Source organism: Stegostoma tigrinum, chromosome 7 (genome assembly GCF_030684315.1).
Source record: "Stegostoma tigrinum isolate sSteTig4 chromosome 7, sSteTig4.hap1, whole genome shotgun sequence".
Classification (NCBI taxonomy): Eukaryota; Metazoa; Chordata; class Chondrichthyes; order Orectolobiformes; family Stegostomatidae; genus Stegostoma; species Stegostoma tigrinum.
Genome location: NC_081360.1, coordinates 37,652,133 through 37,671,330, shown reverse-complemented (window position 1 = coordinate 37,671,330; position 19,198 = coordinate 37,652,133). Strand labels below are relative to the sequence as shown.

At 40.4% G+C, this 19,198-nt stretch overlaps 1 protein-coding gene across 1 annotated transcript in view; it reads left to right on the top strand.

Moving 5' to 3' along the window:
• LOC125454191 (collagen alpha-1(II) chain-like) overlaps window positions 1–19,198 on the top strand; it is a 163,823-nt gene that overhangs the window by 34,698 nt on the left and 109,927 nt on the right. Inside the window, exons 2-4 of the mRNA XM_048534698.2 lie at window positions 7,611–7,813; window positions 10,267–10,293; window positions 13,713–13,784. Coding sequence (XP_048390655.1) covers window positions 7,611–7,813; window positions 10,267–10,293; window positions 13,713–13,784 — 302 coding nt within the window. The remainder of the gene's footprint in view (window positions 1–7,610; window positions 7,814–10,266; window positions 10,294–13,712; window positions 13,785–19,198) is intronic.

Sequence of the window (19,198 nt, the reverse complement as noted above, 5' to 3'; positions counted from 1 at the left end):
GTTGCTGGACCATAGTTTCCTGAAAGTGGTAACACAGCTGGCCAAGGTGGTTTTTAAAAAAGGCATACAGTATGCTCACCTTCATCGTTCAGGCGTTGAGTCTAAAAGTCAACAGCTTATGTTGCATTTTCAGGGTGGATAGTCAGAATTTTTATTTCCTAGGGTGGAAATGTCAAATGCAGGGAGACATAGTTTGAAAGTGAGAGGGAGAATGAATAAAGGGGGTGTTAGAGGAATGTTTATTACACAGAGGATGGTAGGTTCCTGAAAAGCTTTAGCAGGGGAGGTGGCAGATGCAGGTACGATAACAATATTTAAGAGGCATTTAGCCAGATGCATGAACAGATAAGGAATGGAGGAACATGGACTATGTGCAGGCAGATTGGATCAAGTTAGATGGCATCATGGTCAGCACAGACTTGATGGGCTGTAGGACCTATTCCGATACCGCATTATTTTACCTTTTGAACACCTTAGTTTTAATCCTTCTGCTACAATCAGGAAATCATCCCTATTCACTCTACCGAAGCCCCTCATAAGTTATCACAGGGTACTTAAGTCACTCCTCAGCCGTCAACAGACATCGAAAAAACATTGAAAAGCAAGTAATGACTGTGGATATCTGTGAAAATTGAAAAAAAAATTAACAGTTTGAAATTAGATTCCCTACAGTATGGAAACAGGCCCTTCAGCCCAACAAGTCTACAGTGCCCTTTGGAGCATCCCACCCAGACCCATCCCCTTATAACCCACACACCCCTGAACACTATGGGCAATTTAACATGGCTGATCCACCTAGCCTGCACATCTTTGGACTGTGGGAGGAAACCAGAGCACCCAGAGGAAACCCACGCAGACACGGGGAGAATGTGCAAACTCCACACAGACAGTCGCCCGAGGCTGGAATCAAACCTGGGTCCCTGGCACTGTGAAGCTGCAGTGCTAACCACTGAGCCACCACACCACCAAATGTTGTTTGTTGACATAAAGCCAAGTATTATCATTATAACAATATTCATGTAATGTATTTTGATAAGGAATTAGATAATTGAGTGGGTTTAAGAGCTTTAAACGGGCGTTCACAAATGTGATGATTTTGTGTAGTGAACTCTGAATAGCTTTTCAAACTTATATTTTACCTCAGCATGACTCCTGAGATCCCCATTCCCCAGCATGAAGATCTCACTGTTCAGAAAGATTTTAAATGAGGCAGGTATTGCATGCCAGGAAATTTTGCAACTCTCACTACTCAACATAGGGTGAAAATTCAGATGAAAGTTGATCTTGATCCAATTTGCCACTTTTCCTTGAATCTCAAGAGCTTTAAATTCTTCACTGGCTCACCATGGGGGTATTGTCAAAAGCTTGGTCAAATCAATATAGATCACATCCACTGCAATGCTGGCATGAAAGCTGTTTGTCATTTGACTTGATAAATTCATTCTGTCTTAGATAACAGGTGAGTTCACAGTGAAGATACAAAGGATGGTGAAAGGCGGATTCTGGTTTGACATGAATTAGTGCTAAGCTCTAAGGATCCATGAAGCTTGAATGGAATTGGTACTAAATTAGAATATATGCTATAAGGGACAATAGGAAAGGGTGGGGAGGTATCATGAGATAGCATTATTTAGCGCTATTTTGGAATAGAGCTATAGGAGAATACGGGAATGAAGGTAGGAGCTGTGAGTTGGCATGGAGGATATGATGGACCAAAGGAGATAAGTGTGGTTGAAGGGATTGGCACCAAGGGCATATGAAACTATTGAGGTCGGATGAGGGTATGATTTGCATGAGTTTGCAACAATGGGCATGGAGAGTGGCTGACGATTGAGAGCTTAAAGAGCTTATGTTTAACAAAATAACTGAGATGCAGTGTGAGGCAGTCAAAGTGGACCTCTTAAACATACGGCTTCAGCACTCGACAGACCCTGTGGCCAGCTCTGAAATTTCTCTGGGGCAATAGTTTGATGTGGTCCTGCAACCATTCCCCTAGCGTGAAGATCCCACTATTCAGAGTCTTTTTTCACAAGATGGGTGCAACAAGCTAAGACATTTACAAACAGGACTATGTCAGTTTTAGACCAAATTTCCTTGGATACTAAGTGCCTTTACATTTTTGGCCAACTTGCTATGTGGAACATTGCCAGAAGTCTTGTTCCAATCCATGTAAACCACATGCACTGTAACTACAGCTAACAAGCTTACCTTGTAACATCCCTTAACAAATCCACACTCTCTTGTGATTCATCCCTGCCTTTCTAAATGAATGTTTATACCATCACTGAGAATTAATTCCTAGAAATTGCCATCAGCTGAATCTAAAATAACAGGCTACAATAGTTTGGATTATTTGGATTATTTGGATTAGCTCTTTCTCCTTGTTTTAAACAAAGCTGCGACATTGACAGTCTTCCAGCTTTGGCACCATTATTGCAGCCAAGGAAGAGTGAAATATGATGGTCAGGGCCTCCGCAATTAGCTCCCTTGCTTCTTCTCAGAAACTGGGATGCATTTCATCCGGCTCTGCCCTCCATGAACTCTCACAGCAGTTACTACATCTGTAAATTAATTTCTCATGAAGTGGGAGCACATTGTTAAAGAATTCAGAGCCCTGGATTAACCTACTGGGTGGTGTGCATACAAATTCCAAAAGAGCAGCTCATGGAATTTAAATTCAATTAATAACAGCTCTGTCATGGTGGCTGTGAAGTTATTTACAATTGTAATAAATCTGTCTGGTTCACTAAGCTCCTTTTAAGGAAGGAAATCTACCATTGTTACCTTGTCTGCCCTACATGTGATTGCATAACCACAGTAATATGATTGACTCCTAACTGCCTTCTAAAATTGGGGATTGGTAACAAATACTAGTCTTATCAATGATGTCTGTATTCCATGAAAAAAAAACCTAGAGGCTGTGATTTTATTGTTGATGATGTATTGACTTGCCTAACAATGCTGTAATTTTAGATTTAGATTTAGCCTTAATTGTCACATGTGCTGAAGTACTGGAGTACAGTGAAAAATTATCAATGTTGCCAGACATTGCATCATCTTAGGTCTATGTACCTAGGTACAAAAACTTAAGAACAAAGTAGAAAGAAATAAGGAACAAAGTTAAACGTTAAACATTACAGTCACAATAGTTAATAATAATAACTTAATGAGTACTAACAAACTGATGGTTTCACGTAGGACCTAAAGTGGAGAAGAATAGGAAATTCCAGAATTTTGTACCTAAATAGCTTTACCCCCTTCAAGGCCTTTGTGCTCCTGTAGCTTTGTCCTGTTATGCATTCCAGATTTCCATTGCCACAATTCATGACTGTATTTTCAACTGCATGAGCCCTAGGCTCTGTAATTCATTCTCTGCTTCCATGACTATTTTCTCCTTTCAGCCGTTTCTTAACCAAGCTTTTGGTCATCTTTCTGAATATATCTTCAAGCATTTTGGTTTGAAATTTTATTTGATTACACTCCTGTGAAGAGCCTTGGGAACATTTTACTGTTAAGGGAGCTATGTAATGCAGGTTGCCGTTCCATGTTGTGGAAAACTGGCCAAGACAGGGACCATTGTACATTGGTGTATGCTTCGAGGTAATGCTTTATGGGATTGAGGATAATTTATTAACATGAATAGAGAGGGTTTCGTCAACAGGGCAGAGACCAGTATTCTAGCTGATTGCTTTTCTTTCACATGGACTTCTGAGGATCTTGTGCGGTATCAACTTTCAGTAAAGGAAATCCATGCTGGGAATGGTGTCGGCATGTTCATCGCCTGCATGGAATGTCAGAACAACAGCCTGCATGTGCAGGTCAGGGACAGCATTGGCAGAGACGCAGAGTTACGTATCCTAGCTTGTAATGATACAAAGTTAATCAGGCATGTTAGCTGTGACGCAAATGCAACAAAGCTACAAAAATGTAACAGCAGGTGAAGTGAGTAGGCAATAAGGTGATGAATGTGAGATAACGTGGAGAAACATTAGTTTGGGAATAAGAATGGAAAATATAAAATAACTTTTTAAAATGTATGAAGCCTGTGAATTTGGATGTTGAACATACAACAAATGAAGGAAGTTTCAATGCAGATGCAATTAACAATTAAGAAGGCAAATGGCATGTTGGATATTACTGGGACAGGAATGGGGTACAGAGGAAAGAAGTTTTACTGCAGTTTTATGAGACTTTGCAGTGAAACCACACCAAGAGTACTGTGCACAATTTTGGCTTCCAAATGTAAAGAAGGCAAGACTTATATTGGATGCAAGCAAAGTGAAGGTTCAATAGATTATTTCCTGAGAGAGTGGTGTCGTTTGATCAGATGCTAAGTAAATAGTGTTTATTTTCTTTGCAGTTTAGAAGGATAAATATGATCCCATTCAAATGTAAAGATTCTGATGTGTGAGACAGGGTAGATACTCTCAGGCCACTTTCCTTGTCAATGTGTTGCTACATACTCTTGAAGACTCTACCAAAGATGTGTCAAACCTCCATGCTGAACCTGACCACAAAGAACATTGGATTTCATATTTTACAAAGCATAGGATAGCTTCAAAATGCTTTACTCAAGTTTGTTCAAGCAGTAAAAGACTTGATTGTCTTTTTTAGGTCTTCATATGACTGAAGAGACTAACCTGAAATGAGCATGAATGCCCAAAGAGCTGGCGGTGCTTGTTGTCATTAATAATTCATCGGTGAACCTCTGCACTTACACCATCTGAGCTTGGACTGGGAACTTCGTGTGTTCTAAAATTACTGCAAATAGTATTTGAAGAATAATTAAATAAATTTTGGTGCCTGCCTCTAGTTGGGCTGGTTGGCTTCAGATGTTTTCCCCCATGGGAGATGGCCCACAACACAGATTTTTCTAAAACTCTTTGTCAGACCATCCTTTTGTTGTATGTACTGACCACCCTTATGTCGTTTGCCCTGAGGAAGGTGCCCAGAGAAGATCTGCTTGGGTCTTATGTAATCACCCTTGCAGGAGACATGGCCTACCCATCTAATTTGAATTTTCTTGAAACAGACCCTGCATGATAAAGGACTTTCTCACCTCTCCTACTGAATCTCGGCAGATATAATATTACCTGACATGTTTGTCGATATCATTAGTCAATTTGACTGTAAGCTGTGTATCTTGCAAATTAATTGAGAAATTTCAACAAAATTGGTGCATTGATTGGGTTCGCCCAGGAAGAATTAATTCCTTTTTGCTGAAGTTACAGACCTAGGTTCTGATCTTGGAATTTTTAAGCATCTGCTAACAGTAAGAGATTGGGGACGGTGTACAGTATTGACTTGTTTTAGAATGTTGTGCATTTTATTTATAATGTTGATGATGGGGGCATGAGGTTTGGGTGGAATGCTCTTCAGAGAGTCAGTGTGGACTTGTTGAGCCAAATGGCCCTGTTTCCACACTGTAGGGATTCTATGAAAGCAGCTGGCATCTTGCCCTGCTAGTTCCAATGCTTCTTAATCCCTGGGATTAAGGATGGTCAGGAATGGAACCCCTCCACTCATCTTACTTCATGCTTTCATATTATGTACTGTCTTCTCCACCACAGAAAGACAAACTCAACACCAATGCTGATGGCAGTCCAGTGGCCTGTGATGAAGCCAGATGAATGCCTCCTCCATTGGGTCACTCACTGAAGGACCTTGTGAGACCAGACAGTTGCCTTCCCCCATGAGGCAGCTACACCTCTTACAAGGCAAGCTGCTGCCTAACCCCCTTGACTGAATACACTACTGTTTTCCAACAAACATGCATCTAAGGAAGAAGTGAGTGAAATACTCAATTTGATAGAATGATGTCAATGACAGGCTGCAGCACTGGTTTCAGGTACTTAGGATGATTTCACACTTGTTGCCTTCCTGCTCAGGCTTGCTTGAACCAGGAGACTGGTCTCCTCCTCATTTCCAGAGTGTAAAGGATCTCCCAGCTTGCCCTACTGCCTAGGGGCTTTTTTGCTTGGACGCACTGCTGGGCTCATTTGGAGTCTTATTTCTGCTAACTAAAAACTGAAAAGAACTGCAGATGCTCTAAGTCAGACGCAAAAACAGAAGTTGCTGGAAAAACTCAAAACTGTGAAGAAAAGAATCAGAGTTGGTTGCCAGATCTGAAATAGTGACACTGATTTCTTCTTCCTCACAGTTGCTGCCAGACCTGCTGAGCTTTTCCAGCAACTTCTGTGTGTGTCTTATTTCTACTTTTGTCTTCGCTGATTCACTTTCCTTCTGCAGAAGTCCTGGTAGCCTTTGTGATATTGAACGCTAGAGGAATTTCAAAATGGTGACGGTAGTGTCACCACATGCTACCTCAATTTTCTCTCCGTGCACGCCTGTTTCCTTCGTAGTTGTCTCTCATGCCTGCAACTCCCTAAATGTCTGGTGATGAAGATTGCAAATAGCTTTTTAATCAGTGGTCAAGTGACAGCATCTTCCCCTTCTGATTCCAACTGCTGAACAATAGGCTCAGAGACTCATACATGTTTAAAGCACAGGAGGAAGCCATTTGGATCATTGTGACTCTACCTATCAACAAACATATGATGATCTAATCACATTTTCCACCCTTTGCTCACTGCCCTGAAGTTTATGGCGCTGCGAGTATCTAAATGCTGCTTAAATTTTATGAGAGATTCTGACTTGACCTGCCTTTCAGGCAATGAATTTTGAGCTTCCACCACTACCTGGGGGATGATAAAATCTCTTGAATCTCTAGCCTTCTACTTCTCACTTTTAATCTACATTGCCTGGTTATTGACCCCTCTACAATGGAAAAAGTGCCGTCCTATCCACCCTGTGCAAGTCCCTTATAATCCTATACACCTCTATCAGATCGTCTCTCAACTTTCATTGCTTCAAGGACAACAATCCAGCCAATCTTCCCTCATAGCTCAGACCCTCCAGCCCAGGCAGCATCCTGGTAAATTTCTTCTGCACTCTTGAAATTGCAATGATTTCTTTACTATAATGCGATGACGAGAGCTGCAAAAAGTACCCCAGTTGTAACCTAACTAGCATTCCATATAGTACCAGCACCTGCGACAGGCCAATAAAATTCAACTTTGTTTCTAGAATTCTGCTGTTTGACACTTTATATTTAATCTTCCTTGTTCAGAGCAATGAAGCATATTGTTTTTAGTTTATTTCTGCACCTGTGTACAAGTAAGAGTTCATAGTCTTTTTATAATCCACGTGTACATACTTAAAGCAATGTATTTCTCACGCAAAGTTATATCATTTTTGAAATGTTACCTTTCCCCTATGTGCGTGAAACAACTATATCACTTCTCTTTGCCAATTTAAATATATTTGGAATGATTTTTAATCAGCCTTGCTCTCATTCATATTTATAGATAGCTGGACTTACATATTTGTTGATTTCAAAAGGGATACAATTATGAATAATTAATTAATAGTTTTAGATATTTTCACTGTCCCACAGACTTACCTGTGTAGCAATCGCGAATGTCTAGACCTGTCTAGGCCTCTTACAGTAATTCTCGATCTACATCAAATAATTCTGGATCTCACAAGTTTCCCTCAGGGAAATATTCATGGATTGTTCTGAACTTAACGCTTGTATGCTTCCTTTTTAGGTCACACTTGCCTTCAGGATGGACTTGAATATGATGAAAACGATATTTGGAACCCTGACCCCTGCCACGAGTGCATTTGTATGGAAGGAACAATCATCTGTGACGCCAAAGAGTGTGTTGAAGATTTACCTTGTACTGACCCTGAGATTCCAATTGGAGAATGCTGTCCTATATGCCCAACCGTTTCTCCAACAGTAAACACTGTAAGAATCTGATGCTTTAATGGTCATTTCAATTTGTCTGGAGTAAAATGTTAATGCAATTTACTATGGGTTAGGATGCATGAATGCTGTTTCTATGGGCAGCTTGGTGGCTCAGTGGCTAGCACTGCTGCCTTACAGCACCAGGCGATTTCACCCTCGGACGACTATGTGGAGCTTGCACATTCTCCCTTTGTCCAATTGGGTTTCCTCTGAGTGCTCTGGTTTTCTCCCCCACTCCAAAGATGTGCTGTTTAGGTGGATTGGACATGCTAATTTGTCTGTAATGAATAGAATGGAATCCCTACCACATGGAAACAGGATGTTAGTCCACACCACTCCTCTGAAGCGCATCCAATGCAGACCCATTCCCCTACTCCTGCATTTTCCCAGCTCTAACCCACCTAACCGAAACATACCTGGGCATTATAGCATGGCCAATCCACCTAGCCTACACATCTTTGGACTGTGGGAGGAAACTGGAGCACCCGGAGGAAACCCACACAGACATGGGGAGAATGTGCAAACTTCACGCAGACAGTCATCCGAGGATGGTATTGAACCCAGGTCCTTGGTGCTGTGAGGCAACAGTGCTGACCAGCGAGCCACCATGCTGCCCAGTTATCCAAGTATGAGCAGGCTTGATGTGGTGGCCATGGCAAAATATAGGGTTCCAGGTCTGGATGAGATGCACTTTGGAAGGTTAGTACAGACTCGATGGACCAAATTACCTCTTTCTAGATTGCAGCAATTCTATGATACTGATGTATTTTGTAATGTTTTACTGCTCAGCACATATTCCTTAGCAATAATGTAAAGTGGATGATCTATATTTATAGGTTAAGGTCATTTATATTCAAGTTTGGATTATTAATTTGAACTAGTGGCATATGGGTTTTCTGTGTGTCTGTAGGAGTTTACTGATTAATTTGTTAATATTTCTATAGCAATGGTAATTTATTTTAATGTGCAGTGAGAGAGAGAATTTAGGAGGCTAATGGGAATCCATTTGCATTGGGAGACTTTACAAGGAAATAAAGTAAACAGTGTGGTACAGTAAGTTTTTGAACTGAAGATTCCGGATTTTTTTGTGGGAGCTTAGGTGCAACATACTGATCTGCAAGGTTCTTAATTGAAACTGGATGTGTAAAGCAGTTGCTCCCAAGAAAGGAAGAAGATAATTTAAACTTGTTAATAGGTTATGTCAATGCAAAGCATTTAGTTTATAAGTTCCTGACTAGGAGTGTTTGGTTAGAACTCAAGTGGGGTGATTTGAAGGTGAGAAAGTTAAACCTTAATGTTATGATGAACGCAGAAACAAGCAATCAGATTTTCATGACAGGGGATTGATGCTGTAGCTAAGTTGAACTTTACAAGGTGCATTAAAGGATATTCTACCTAGTGTATGAATACTGTAATGGGGTGATGTCAGTATTACTGGTGCAGCATTTTACGATGCATTTTGAAATCTTTGTATGTGTCTTATGTGAAAACAGTTTGTTTCATTCTATTTGTTCTTCAAGTTGCTTGGTAATAAGCTTCTCTCTCATTGTTAAACCCAAGTCTACAGCATTGCATGTTTGTGCTCCACTGAAATATCACCTTATCAAAAGCAAAAGAAAAACAACAAAACATGATCTATCAAGCCAGTTTTCAGTTTGGAATCTGACTTGTTCAGTTATAACATCATCTGGGACCACAGCAGGCACCAAACAACCTGCTAAGCTTCCAAGAGGGCAGGCAGGAAGTGACTGCTTATTTCATGTTTCCCAGCATATCCATAAGGGCCGTACAGTCGTAGGTTGTGCTCATATCTGAACTCCTTTGCTTTTGCAGTGGGTGTCATGCCTATTTGAAGTTTCCCCTGGAAAATTAGTTGCCAGTAATATAATTTATTTGTAATGAACAGACTACTTAGTCTTGCTTGGCCTATGCAAATTTCCTGCTGTTATGTAATTCAAGAATCTGAAGTAATGTTAGGGCTGTTTTTATCCTATTGCTTCAGTTGTAGGGATCAACACCTGCACTAAAGGTCTAAACCCACTCTCCATTCATAGATAACAAAGTGTGGAGCTGGATGAACTTAGTAGGCCAAGCAGCATCTTAGGAGCACAAAAGCTGACGTTTCGGGCCTAGACCCTTCATCAGACCCAAAATGTCAGCTTTTGTGCTCCTAAGATGCTGCTTGGCCTGCTGTGTTCATCCAGCTCCACACTTCGTTATCTCAGATTCTCCAGCATCTGCAGTTCCCATTATCTCTCCCCACTATCCATTCACCTGACCTGATCTTTTGGAAGTACTCATTGTCATCTTTTTCATTGTCTTTCTAAGTGGAATTTTTTTTTACAGATTAGCCAAGCATCTTCTTGTCTGTTGTCTTATCTATTCATCTATTATCCAAATGCTCTTCAGCCAACTCATTCTTGATTATAAAAAATACATCTCTCTCATTACAGAATAACCATGAAAATACAAAGAACCGAGTAAGTATTAACTTTTTTTTTGCTTTTGATTTACATTAGATTTTAATTTTTACTAATTTATGCAGATGGACGTGAAAAGAATCAAACATTATCATTACCGTAATATGTACTTCTTCATGGTGTAACAGCAAAGTTTATTTTCTTGATACTAATACTTTGTCTAAATAAATTGTTGCAGACTGGACATGAGCACCCCCTCACTACCTATGTTTTGAGGCAATTGGTATGTTTGATTTTTCACTGTTGCTGTGAGTATTCCAGTTGAATAACTGAGCAACAAGCTTTTAGGTTATGGAGAATGGGCAGGAAGATGGAGTTAAGGCCAAGATATGATCAGCCATGATTGAATTTAATAGTAAAGCAGACTCAAGGGGCTGAAAAGTCCAATCCTGGTCCTAGTTCTTACAATTTGTGAGTTTAAAAGTAGTTTATTTGTTCTCACACTGTTGGCAAGGTGATGATATAGCTTGGAGTCCACCCTCAAGTGAGGAGATTTTAATCTCCTGGTTATATTGGTCAGCCATCGCTTTCTTGATTGGCCCAGGCTAACAATCCCAATCAATGACTTCATAGCTGACAAGATCCACCTGGTTCCAATCACTACAGATTCAAATTCACCGCAGCAGCTGGGAGAATTTTAATTCAAAATTTAAAAATCCAGGATATGAAGATAACCTCAGTGATTGAGACCTTTGTTGGTTGCCATAAAATCCTAACTGGCTCATTCATCTCTTTTTGGGAAGGAAACTTGCTGACCTACATGATTCCAGATTTACAGAAACATAAGTGACTCTTAACTGGCTTCTGGAATGACCAAGCAAGCCAAAGGAAATGAAGGAGGAGCTTATATCCCAATTTTTTGAAAAAAATCATCTCAAATTAGTTTGTGGAAAAGAACACTTTTGCAAATTATATTCAAACTCTGATTCATAATCTCTGTGTTCCCATGCGGCAGATTTCTTGAATGTGTTCAATCCTTCAAAGTTAAAATGAGATTCTTATGTAGTGAAGGGTTGTGGGGTTTCTTGTTGTCAAACAGCAAGGATGTTGATTTTACATGTGAACTTTAAACTGGAACAGGTTACGTACTTTAGCTGCCTGAAATCTCATAGCTTACACCCATGTCTGGTTCACAAACTGTTTAAGCTGTTGGTTCTGTTAGCAGTTGGCTATTCCAGCCAATAGGTCCTAGCTGTCTTTTTTTTTGAAACAGATAAAGAAAATATGGTAGTCTCAAAGTTGCTTTTCACAAGTTCAGGGCCTAACTTTCCAGGTAAGTTTGTGTAGCCCACATTGATTCCACATCAAACATTGTGTGTTAACATCTCTGAGATCAACTGTCGTTTGGATGGGAAGCCAAGTGCAATGGAAAGGGAAGTTATGTTTAATTATTCGTTCATGGGACGTGGGCTGGTTCAGTATTTATTGCCCATTCATAGATGTCCTTGAGAAGGTGGTGGTGAGTTGCTTTCTTGAATGGCTACAGTTGATTTAGTATAGGTACACCCACAATGCTGTAAGGGATGAAGATCCATGATTTTCTCCCAGCAAATTCTATGCAATAGTGATAAGTGTCCAAGTCAGGTTGGTGAATGTCTTTGAGGGGATATTACAGGTGGCGGTTGTATCTGCTGCCCTTGTCCTGCCAGATGGCTGTGGTCATGATTTGGAATAATAACCCTTTGTAGATCTTTGTAGAATATCTTGTAGGTGGAATGTGCTGCTGCTATTGTGAATCAGTGGTTGAGCGAATGGATGTTTGGGATGTGGTTCCAATTAAGTAGGCTGCTTTGTCCTAGATGGTGTTAAGCTTCTGGAATGTTGTTGGAGCTGCATTGATTCATATAAGTGGGGAGAATTCCATCAAGTTCCTAAATTATGCCTCGGAAATGTGGACAGGTTTTGGGCAGTCAGAAATTGAGTTACTCGCTTCAGGAATCCTTGCTTCTGACCTGCTGTAGTAGCCACAGTATTTATATGGCTTGTCTAGTTCAGTTTCAGATCATTGTAATGGCCAGAATGTTGATAGCGTAGGAGCTGAAATGACTGACCTCAAATCGCCATAGCTATTATGCTAGGTATGAATCCAACCAGTAGATGTTCCATTGACTCGAGACTCGCTCAATCTTTTTTGATGTCACACTCATTCAAATGCAGCCTTTAATGTCATGGGAAACTTTGACTTCCTTGATGTAATTCATGCCTTTTGTCCATATTTGAACTATAGCTGAACTGAGGTAAGGAGCTGATTGGGTCTTGCATAATCCAAACTGAGTGTTGGCAAGAGATAACAAGGTATAGAGCTGGATGAACACAGCAGGCCATGCAGCATCAGAGGAGCAGGAAAGCTGGTGTTTCAGGCCTAGACCCTTCGGCCTAGGCCTGAAATGTCAGCCTTCCTGCTCCTCTGATGCTGCTTGACCTGCTGTGTTCATCCAGCTCTACACCCTGTTATCTGAGTGTTGGCAAGCAAGTTATCGCTAAGGCAGTGCTGCCTAATCGCACTGTTGATGACACCTTCCTTTACTTTACTGATAATAGAGTATAGACTGATGAGGCAGTACTTGGTTAGATCAGACTTGTCCTGATTTTTGTGCACAGGACACAACTGGCAATTTTCCAAATTTTTGGGTTGATGCCAGCATTGTAAATGAACTGGAATAGCTTGGCAAAGTGTGTGGCAAGTTCTGGAGTCCAACTCCTTTGTGGCTTTGCCAGAATATTGTTAGGGCCTATAGTTTTTGTCATTTCCAATGCCTTCAGCCATTTCTAGATATCACGTTCAGTGAATTGGCTGAAGACTGGCATCAACAATGCTGGGAACCTTCTTTGGAGGCAGAAATGGGTGGGATGGCTGAAGACGGTTGCAAATACTTCAGTGTTATCTTTTGCATTGATGTGCTGAACTCTTTGTGGATGGGGAATATTTGCAGAGCAACTTGTAATTTCCAAAGTGAAAATGTGCTCCTAGGCATTATAGACCTGAATTTCATTTCTCTGTCTTAAACATAGAACATAGAACATTACAGCACAGTACAGGCCCTTCAGCCCTTGATGTTGTGCCGACCTGTCATACCGATCTCAAGCCCATCTAACCTACACTATTCCATATATGTCCATATGCTTATCCAATGACGACTTAAATGTACCTAAAGTTGGTGAATCTACTACCATTGAAGGCAAAGCGTTCCATTCCCTTACTACTCTCTGAGTAAAGAAAATACCTCTGACATCTGTCCTATATCTTTCACCCCTCAATTTAAAGCTGTGCCCCCTCATGTTCGCCGTCACCATCCTAGGAAAAAGGCTGTCCCTATCCACCCTATCTGGCCCTCTGATTATTTTATATGTTTCAATTAAGTAAATTAAGTAAAATTAAGTCTTTGACGATAACTGTTTTTATCTTGTTTGTGTGATAGGGTCCACCTGGAAGAAAAGGCGACCCTGGGCCTCCTGGTCCACCAGGACCTCCTGGACCACCTGGCTCTGGGGTAGGTTAACCATCTTCTAGCATGCAGTTCAAGTGTGGGTGTATGATATTTAATAAAAGTTATGAATATCATTGACCACATAATGTATTATGAACTTCATCTTCTATTTAAGCACTACGTAACTACACTTATAGACATGTTGCAGTACCGGCCCATCAAAAACAATAAAATCCGTGCAATCACCAGTGTAAAAGTCTTTGACAATGGGAAAAAAAATGTGTTTGTAACTGATATCATGTATAGATAAAAACTACATCTCGCTTTGGAATTCGTTGGAACTACTGTGAGGTTATGGCCACCAAATTCAATCGAATATGGAGGTTGATTTAAGGCCTATTTATAATAACAGTATTTTTGTTAGCTTGCCTTCGTCCTTGGGGAATGGTTGATTACAGGAATGCAGATTACGTAGACACTTCTTAAACGATGCTTCTTAAAATGAGTACTGTTCTTTGGCTGCAGACAGGGAAGTAGCCCAAGTTGTTTGAAAGGGCGAAACAATGTACAAAAGAGAAAATTCTGGTTCCACAATGCTACCTTACTGACCTGGCCCAAGTGATGTGTAGGTGTACTGAGATTCTCTTCCTTCCTCAGAACAGAAACCCCTCCAGACGAAAATACCAAAATAAGTTCAGTGATCTTACCAGAGCTGTTGAGGTTTTTTAAAAAAATACTGTGCTCTTATTTTTTTGCTCACACGTGATTCACCGCCAGTCTGAGGACCAACAATGCATCTTTCAACTTCCCTCTGAGCAGCTATAATCATTGAATCACACCACTACATCGCATTGTCCTAATGTCTTCACACTATGCTCTCTTTATTCTTACACTACTGAAACCATTGCTTTTTCATCTGACAGATTGTACACGAACTGTTCAAACAATACTGGCACACTCTCTGTACACCTTACAAGGGATTTGTACATATTTCCTGCTTGTTGGACAATGTGATAGAAAATGTTTGATAGAAACCATGACTGAAGGAGACTGTTTCCATCTGAACATTCTGTCAAGTGGAAAAAAAATCTGGTTGTCACAGCTAAAGGCAAAACGCTTGACCATGGTAGTGGCCTCACCACTGCTGTCAGAGACATTCTGCAAGGTTCTCTACATGCTTGTCTTTTCCCTCATTGTTCTACCTTAGTCCCAACTTTCTCTTTTCTCATCTACTATGATGAGCTGTTGCATATCACTCTCTTACATTTTTTCTAAATGTAGGCTGCCTTCTGCCACACCAGGAAGAAGAAACTAGCTTTTCTTTTAACAAATATTGTCACTTAATCTGATCCAAACAAGCACAAACTCACTGACTGGCACCACATATATCATGAAGGGTAGCTGGATGGAGAATCTTAATATGATGAATGATTGGACACAATTAAAAGAAGCTGGGGCAGATGGATAGAATGCCACAGGTCACCAAATAGTGATGCTATATAAAATTCTGCCTCAGAGGACTCAAATGCAAATATTGAAGCACAAGGCTGATGAGCAGAATGCAGGAAGTACATCTGGGCAAAGCGAGTCACGGTATAAAGAAGCTCAGTTCAAATTTATAGGCAGCTTTCATGACTGTCAGGAAATCTCAGATAGCTGTCATCTTGGTTCTTGGCGTCAGCGTTGCCAGGGAATTCCCAAGTATAATGTCAAGCACTCTTTCCTCCCTGGGGCCATCAGTCCTGGAAGGAAAAGAGAATGAATGAGTTGTAATGCATTTGGATAATGTTCTTGTTGATTGGGGAAATGTGTTTGTGTGTAGATTTTAGGAATAGGAGTAGATATTCAGCCCAGTGATACAGGCCCATTAGGTAATGCACCTGCTGGTTTGCTATAGTTATGTGGCCTCAATCACTGTGGTAACTTGCTTACGTTAGTTTGTGGAGACCACTGAACACATTCCTTCAAACATGCCAGAAGTTTTCAGTTGAAATTTTTAGCATTGTAAGAGACCCTACTACTGCTGAAGAAAATAAAACAAGAACAAATTAAAATTGCAGTCTGCAACTACGAAGTCCTGAGTGACTCTGAATGAATGACTATGAATTTTCCACTCCCTGCTGCTATGGAAGTGAAAGGACGTATGAGACAGAATTAAATTATTTTCACTCTCAGTCACAAAAATATGAAACAGCCAAATTGAAAAGAAACAGAAGCAATATAAACTTTAAACCCCACTTTTGATGCCACAAGCTGTAAATCTCACTGAGACGCTGAAAAACCAGGCTTCTTTTATTTGCTTGTGGAACATGGCCCTTGCTGACTGACTGGCATTTATTGCCAGTCTTCAGTTGTTCTTAAGATGATGGTGGAGAGTTGCATACTTTAACTACTGTGGTCCATATGCCCACGATGTCCTTCGGGAGGAAAGTCTAGGATTTTGAACCCAGCAACGGAGTAGGAATGGTGACATATTTCCAAATATAGACTCCAATGCAGATGTTTTGAAGGTTTTAAAGATATACTTTGAACTCCATATTAACATTACCAATGGACAACATGTGTAACATCAGAGCTCATGACCTTTGACCAGCATGTTACTGTACTGATATCTAGTGGATATCTGTGGTTTTGGACAACTGGTAAATGATATTATCAGAGATGGCATTTTGTTAGGCATAAAAACTCTCATCATGAGAACACGTGCTGGGAGAGGAGAAATTTACTTTCATAACAGTTATGAACAAAAATTGTGAAGTCAACTATCACTACAGACAATTAACAGTGGAGGCTTTGCAATACCTGAGACATACTCCAGGGTGAATGAGAACAGTACATTGGAACAAAGGAATAAGTATTTTCAGAAAAATAAGCAGAAAGTTTGAGGTTAAGGAGCAGGATGTCAAGATGATATCACTCAGAGGAAAAAGAAGCTGTTTGGGATGGGAAAGAAGTGCCGTAACAGCAAGAACTTTGCATGCAAGTGTGTAGCTAAAAAGAAACAAAGCAAGCCATTGAAATAGCTGCTGGAGAGCTGTCAACCAGTGATTCGCAAGAAACATCCTGCACAAAAAACAAGCTTGGCATCTTCAAGTCAAATGCTAATAAATGGTGCGTGACCATTAGAATGGCAACTGCAGAATGTACAGAACATATCTTTTTATTACTCTGTGTTGTTGATTGAGGGCTGAAGTGGAAACAGTTTTGGTTTAAAAACCAAGATTTGTTGAAAGATTGCTACACTTCTTAAAGGAAGCTACCAGGCTCTCATTGTAAACACTGCTAGTATAGTTCCTATTCAAACAGTAGTTGAAATCAAGTTTGCAGACAAGCTGGTGCCAAGGGGTGTGGACAAATGGAGCTTTTTCCAGCAATAAGGAACTGATTAATCTGTGGTCTAGTGGCCAGTTATCGCTGATAATGATCTTTGCCTGCTAGGAACTGTGTGATTGCAACCAGGTAGTTGAACAGCTTGGGGCTGTGAATGTTTTGGTAAAGCAATTGGGTGTCTGCAAAGACAGGAGCTGTCTCTTTTCTCTGCAGCAAAAAATCATGTTAATCCTGAAGATAATCACTTCATTTCCCTTTTCCACTTGCTGTAAGCCATGACTTTTAATTGATATGTCAAAGGCCACAATAAGTGGGAACCAGCCTCCTTGTGCCTCCTGCAAAAAATGTGAAAGTACCTGGAGAAGGACAATCAAGAAGTAGGATCTGATCAGCATCAGGATCACAGAACTGCCTTCCATCCTTTTCGTGCACCTATTTCACCCATGCTTTCTTCCACCTCCTCCCCCCCCGCCACCAATCTGTGTATGAATACCTAAATGTGTGAGTGCCAGAATCATTTATAAAGAGGTGAGAGTTTTAAAAAGTCGAATTGCATGCCGACAATTCACAATTATTTACCTGTAGCAGGACTTTAACCCTTGTCATGAAACTGGAAATAGCAGGGCTTGATTTTGTGCTACCCCAGTGGGGCATAACAAGACAGAGAGCATCAAGTGAATGCAAAATGTTACATAATTACCAAAGTTTCAAGTAACATCACTGTGTCTTGCTGACCTGATCTGGTATAAAGTCCACAAAAGTAGATTTAAGGCTACACGTATGAATAGGAATAGGCAAACCAGCCTCTCATGCTTGCTCCATGATTTAATAAGATCACGGCTGATCTGACTACTCTGCATTCCTGATAATCTGATATACTCTGATATAATCTGATACACCCTTGCTATCAAGGACTATATTCTTCAGCCTGAAAAGGATATAAAGACTCTATTTCCACCATATTTTAAGGAACAGACTTCACACACCCTCTATGGGAGAGAAAAAAAATACTCATTACGTTTGTCTTAAATGGGTGGCCCCTAAACAAGGAAGGCATCAAGAATGTACACAGTACTCCAGATATAATCTTACCAATGCCCTGTATAGTGGAAGGTTAATCTCCTTACTTTTGCATTTAGATTTAGATTCTATTGTCATGTGTACTCAAGTAAAGAAGTACAGGATGCAGTGAAAAGCGTATAAGGTCACCACACACACAGGTATCTCAGAGTCAGAGTTATCTAAGTACAAAGTAGTTAAAGAAACAATGTTTAAAAAGCTAAGCATTGCCTTTGTATAATAAGCAGAAAACTAAAGAAATCAGGTAATGGTTAACATTAATGTCCTTCTTAATGTAAGCTAGAAAAATAAAGAAATAAAGTTAAAAGTTCAACAGTCTGTGATGAGTCCTCTGCCTAGCTTTCTGCCCGTACTTGATGCCACTGCTGCAGATTGTGGGTGACTTACCGCACTGCTTAATCTTCCCATGTTCCCATTGCCGCTGCTAATGCTGCCATCTCCCTGATCTCCTATTGCCTCCAGAACATGTCCAGCCAGGGCCCACTCTTTGTCGAGACACTGCCTTGTCAGGCTGTAAGACTGTCAGGTGCCACCAAGGGACCGCCACAGGAGGGGCCTGACAGAGAGGACACATTGCTGGGGCTGCACTGAGACCAGGAGTGAAGAAAAGAAGAAAGAAAACACGAAGAGAGGAAAAAAAAATGAGAGAAAACAAGGAAAGAAACAGTCGGACCTCTCTGAAGCTTGCTACTCTGCCGCCATCTTAGAATATCCAATTCCCCTTGCAATAAAAAATAACATTCCATTAGCTTTTCTAATTACTTCCCTAAAACCGCATACTAACCTCTTTAGGACACAAAGATCCCTGTGTTTATTTCACTGCAATGCAATCTGACACAAATTATACGTTTTTAAAAAAAATCCTTTGTTGACAAAATGGTCAGTTTCAATTTCTCACTTTATGCTCTATTTGCCAGATCCTTGCTCACTCACTTAGTTTATATGTTTGTATAGATTTGTAGCCTCCTTATGTCTTCTTCACCACCTACTTTCCTATTTATCTTTATGTCATCAGCAAATTTAAAACCACATATTTTAACATTTCACTCCCTGTCATTTACATAACT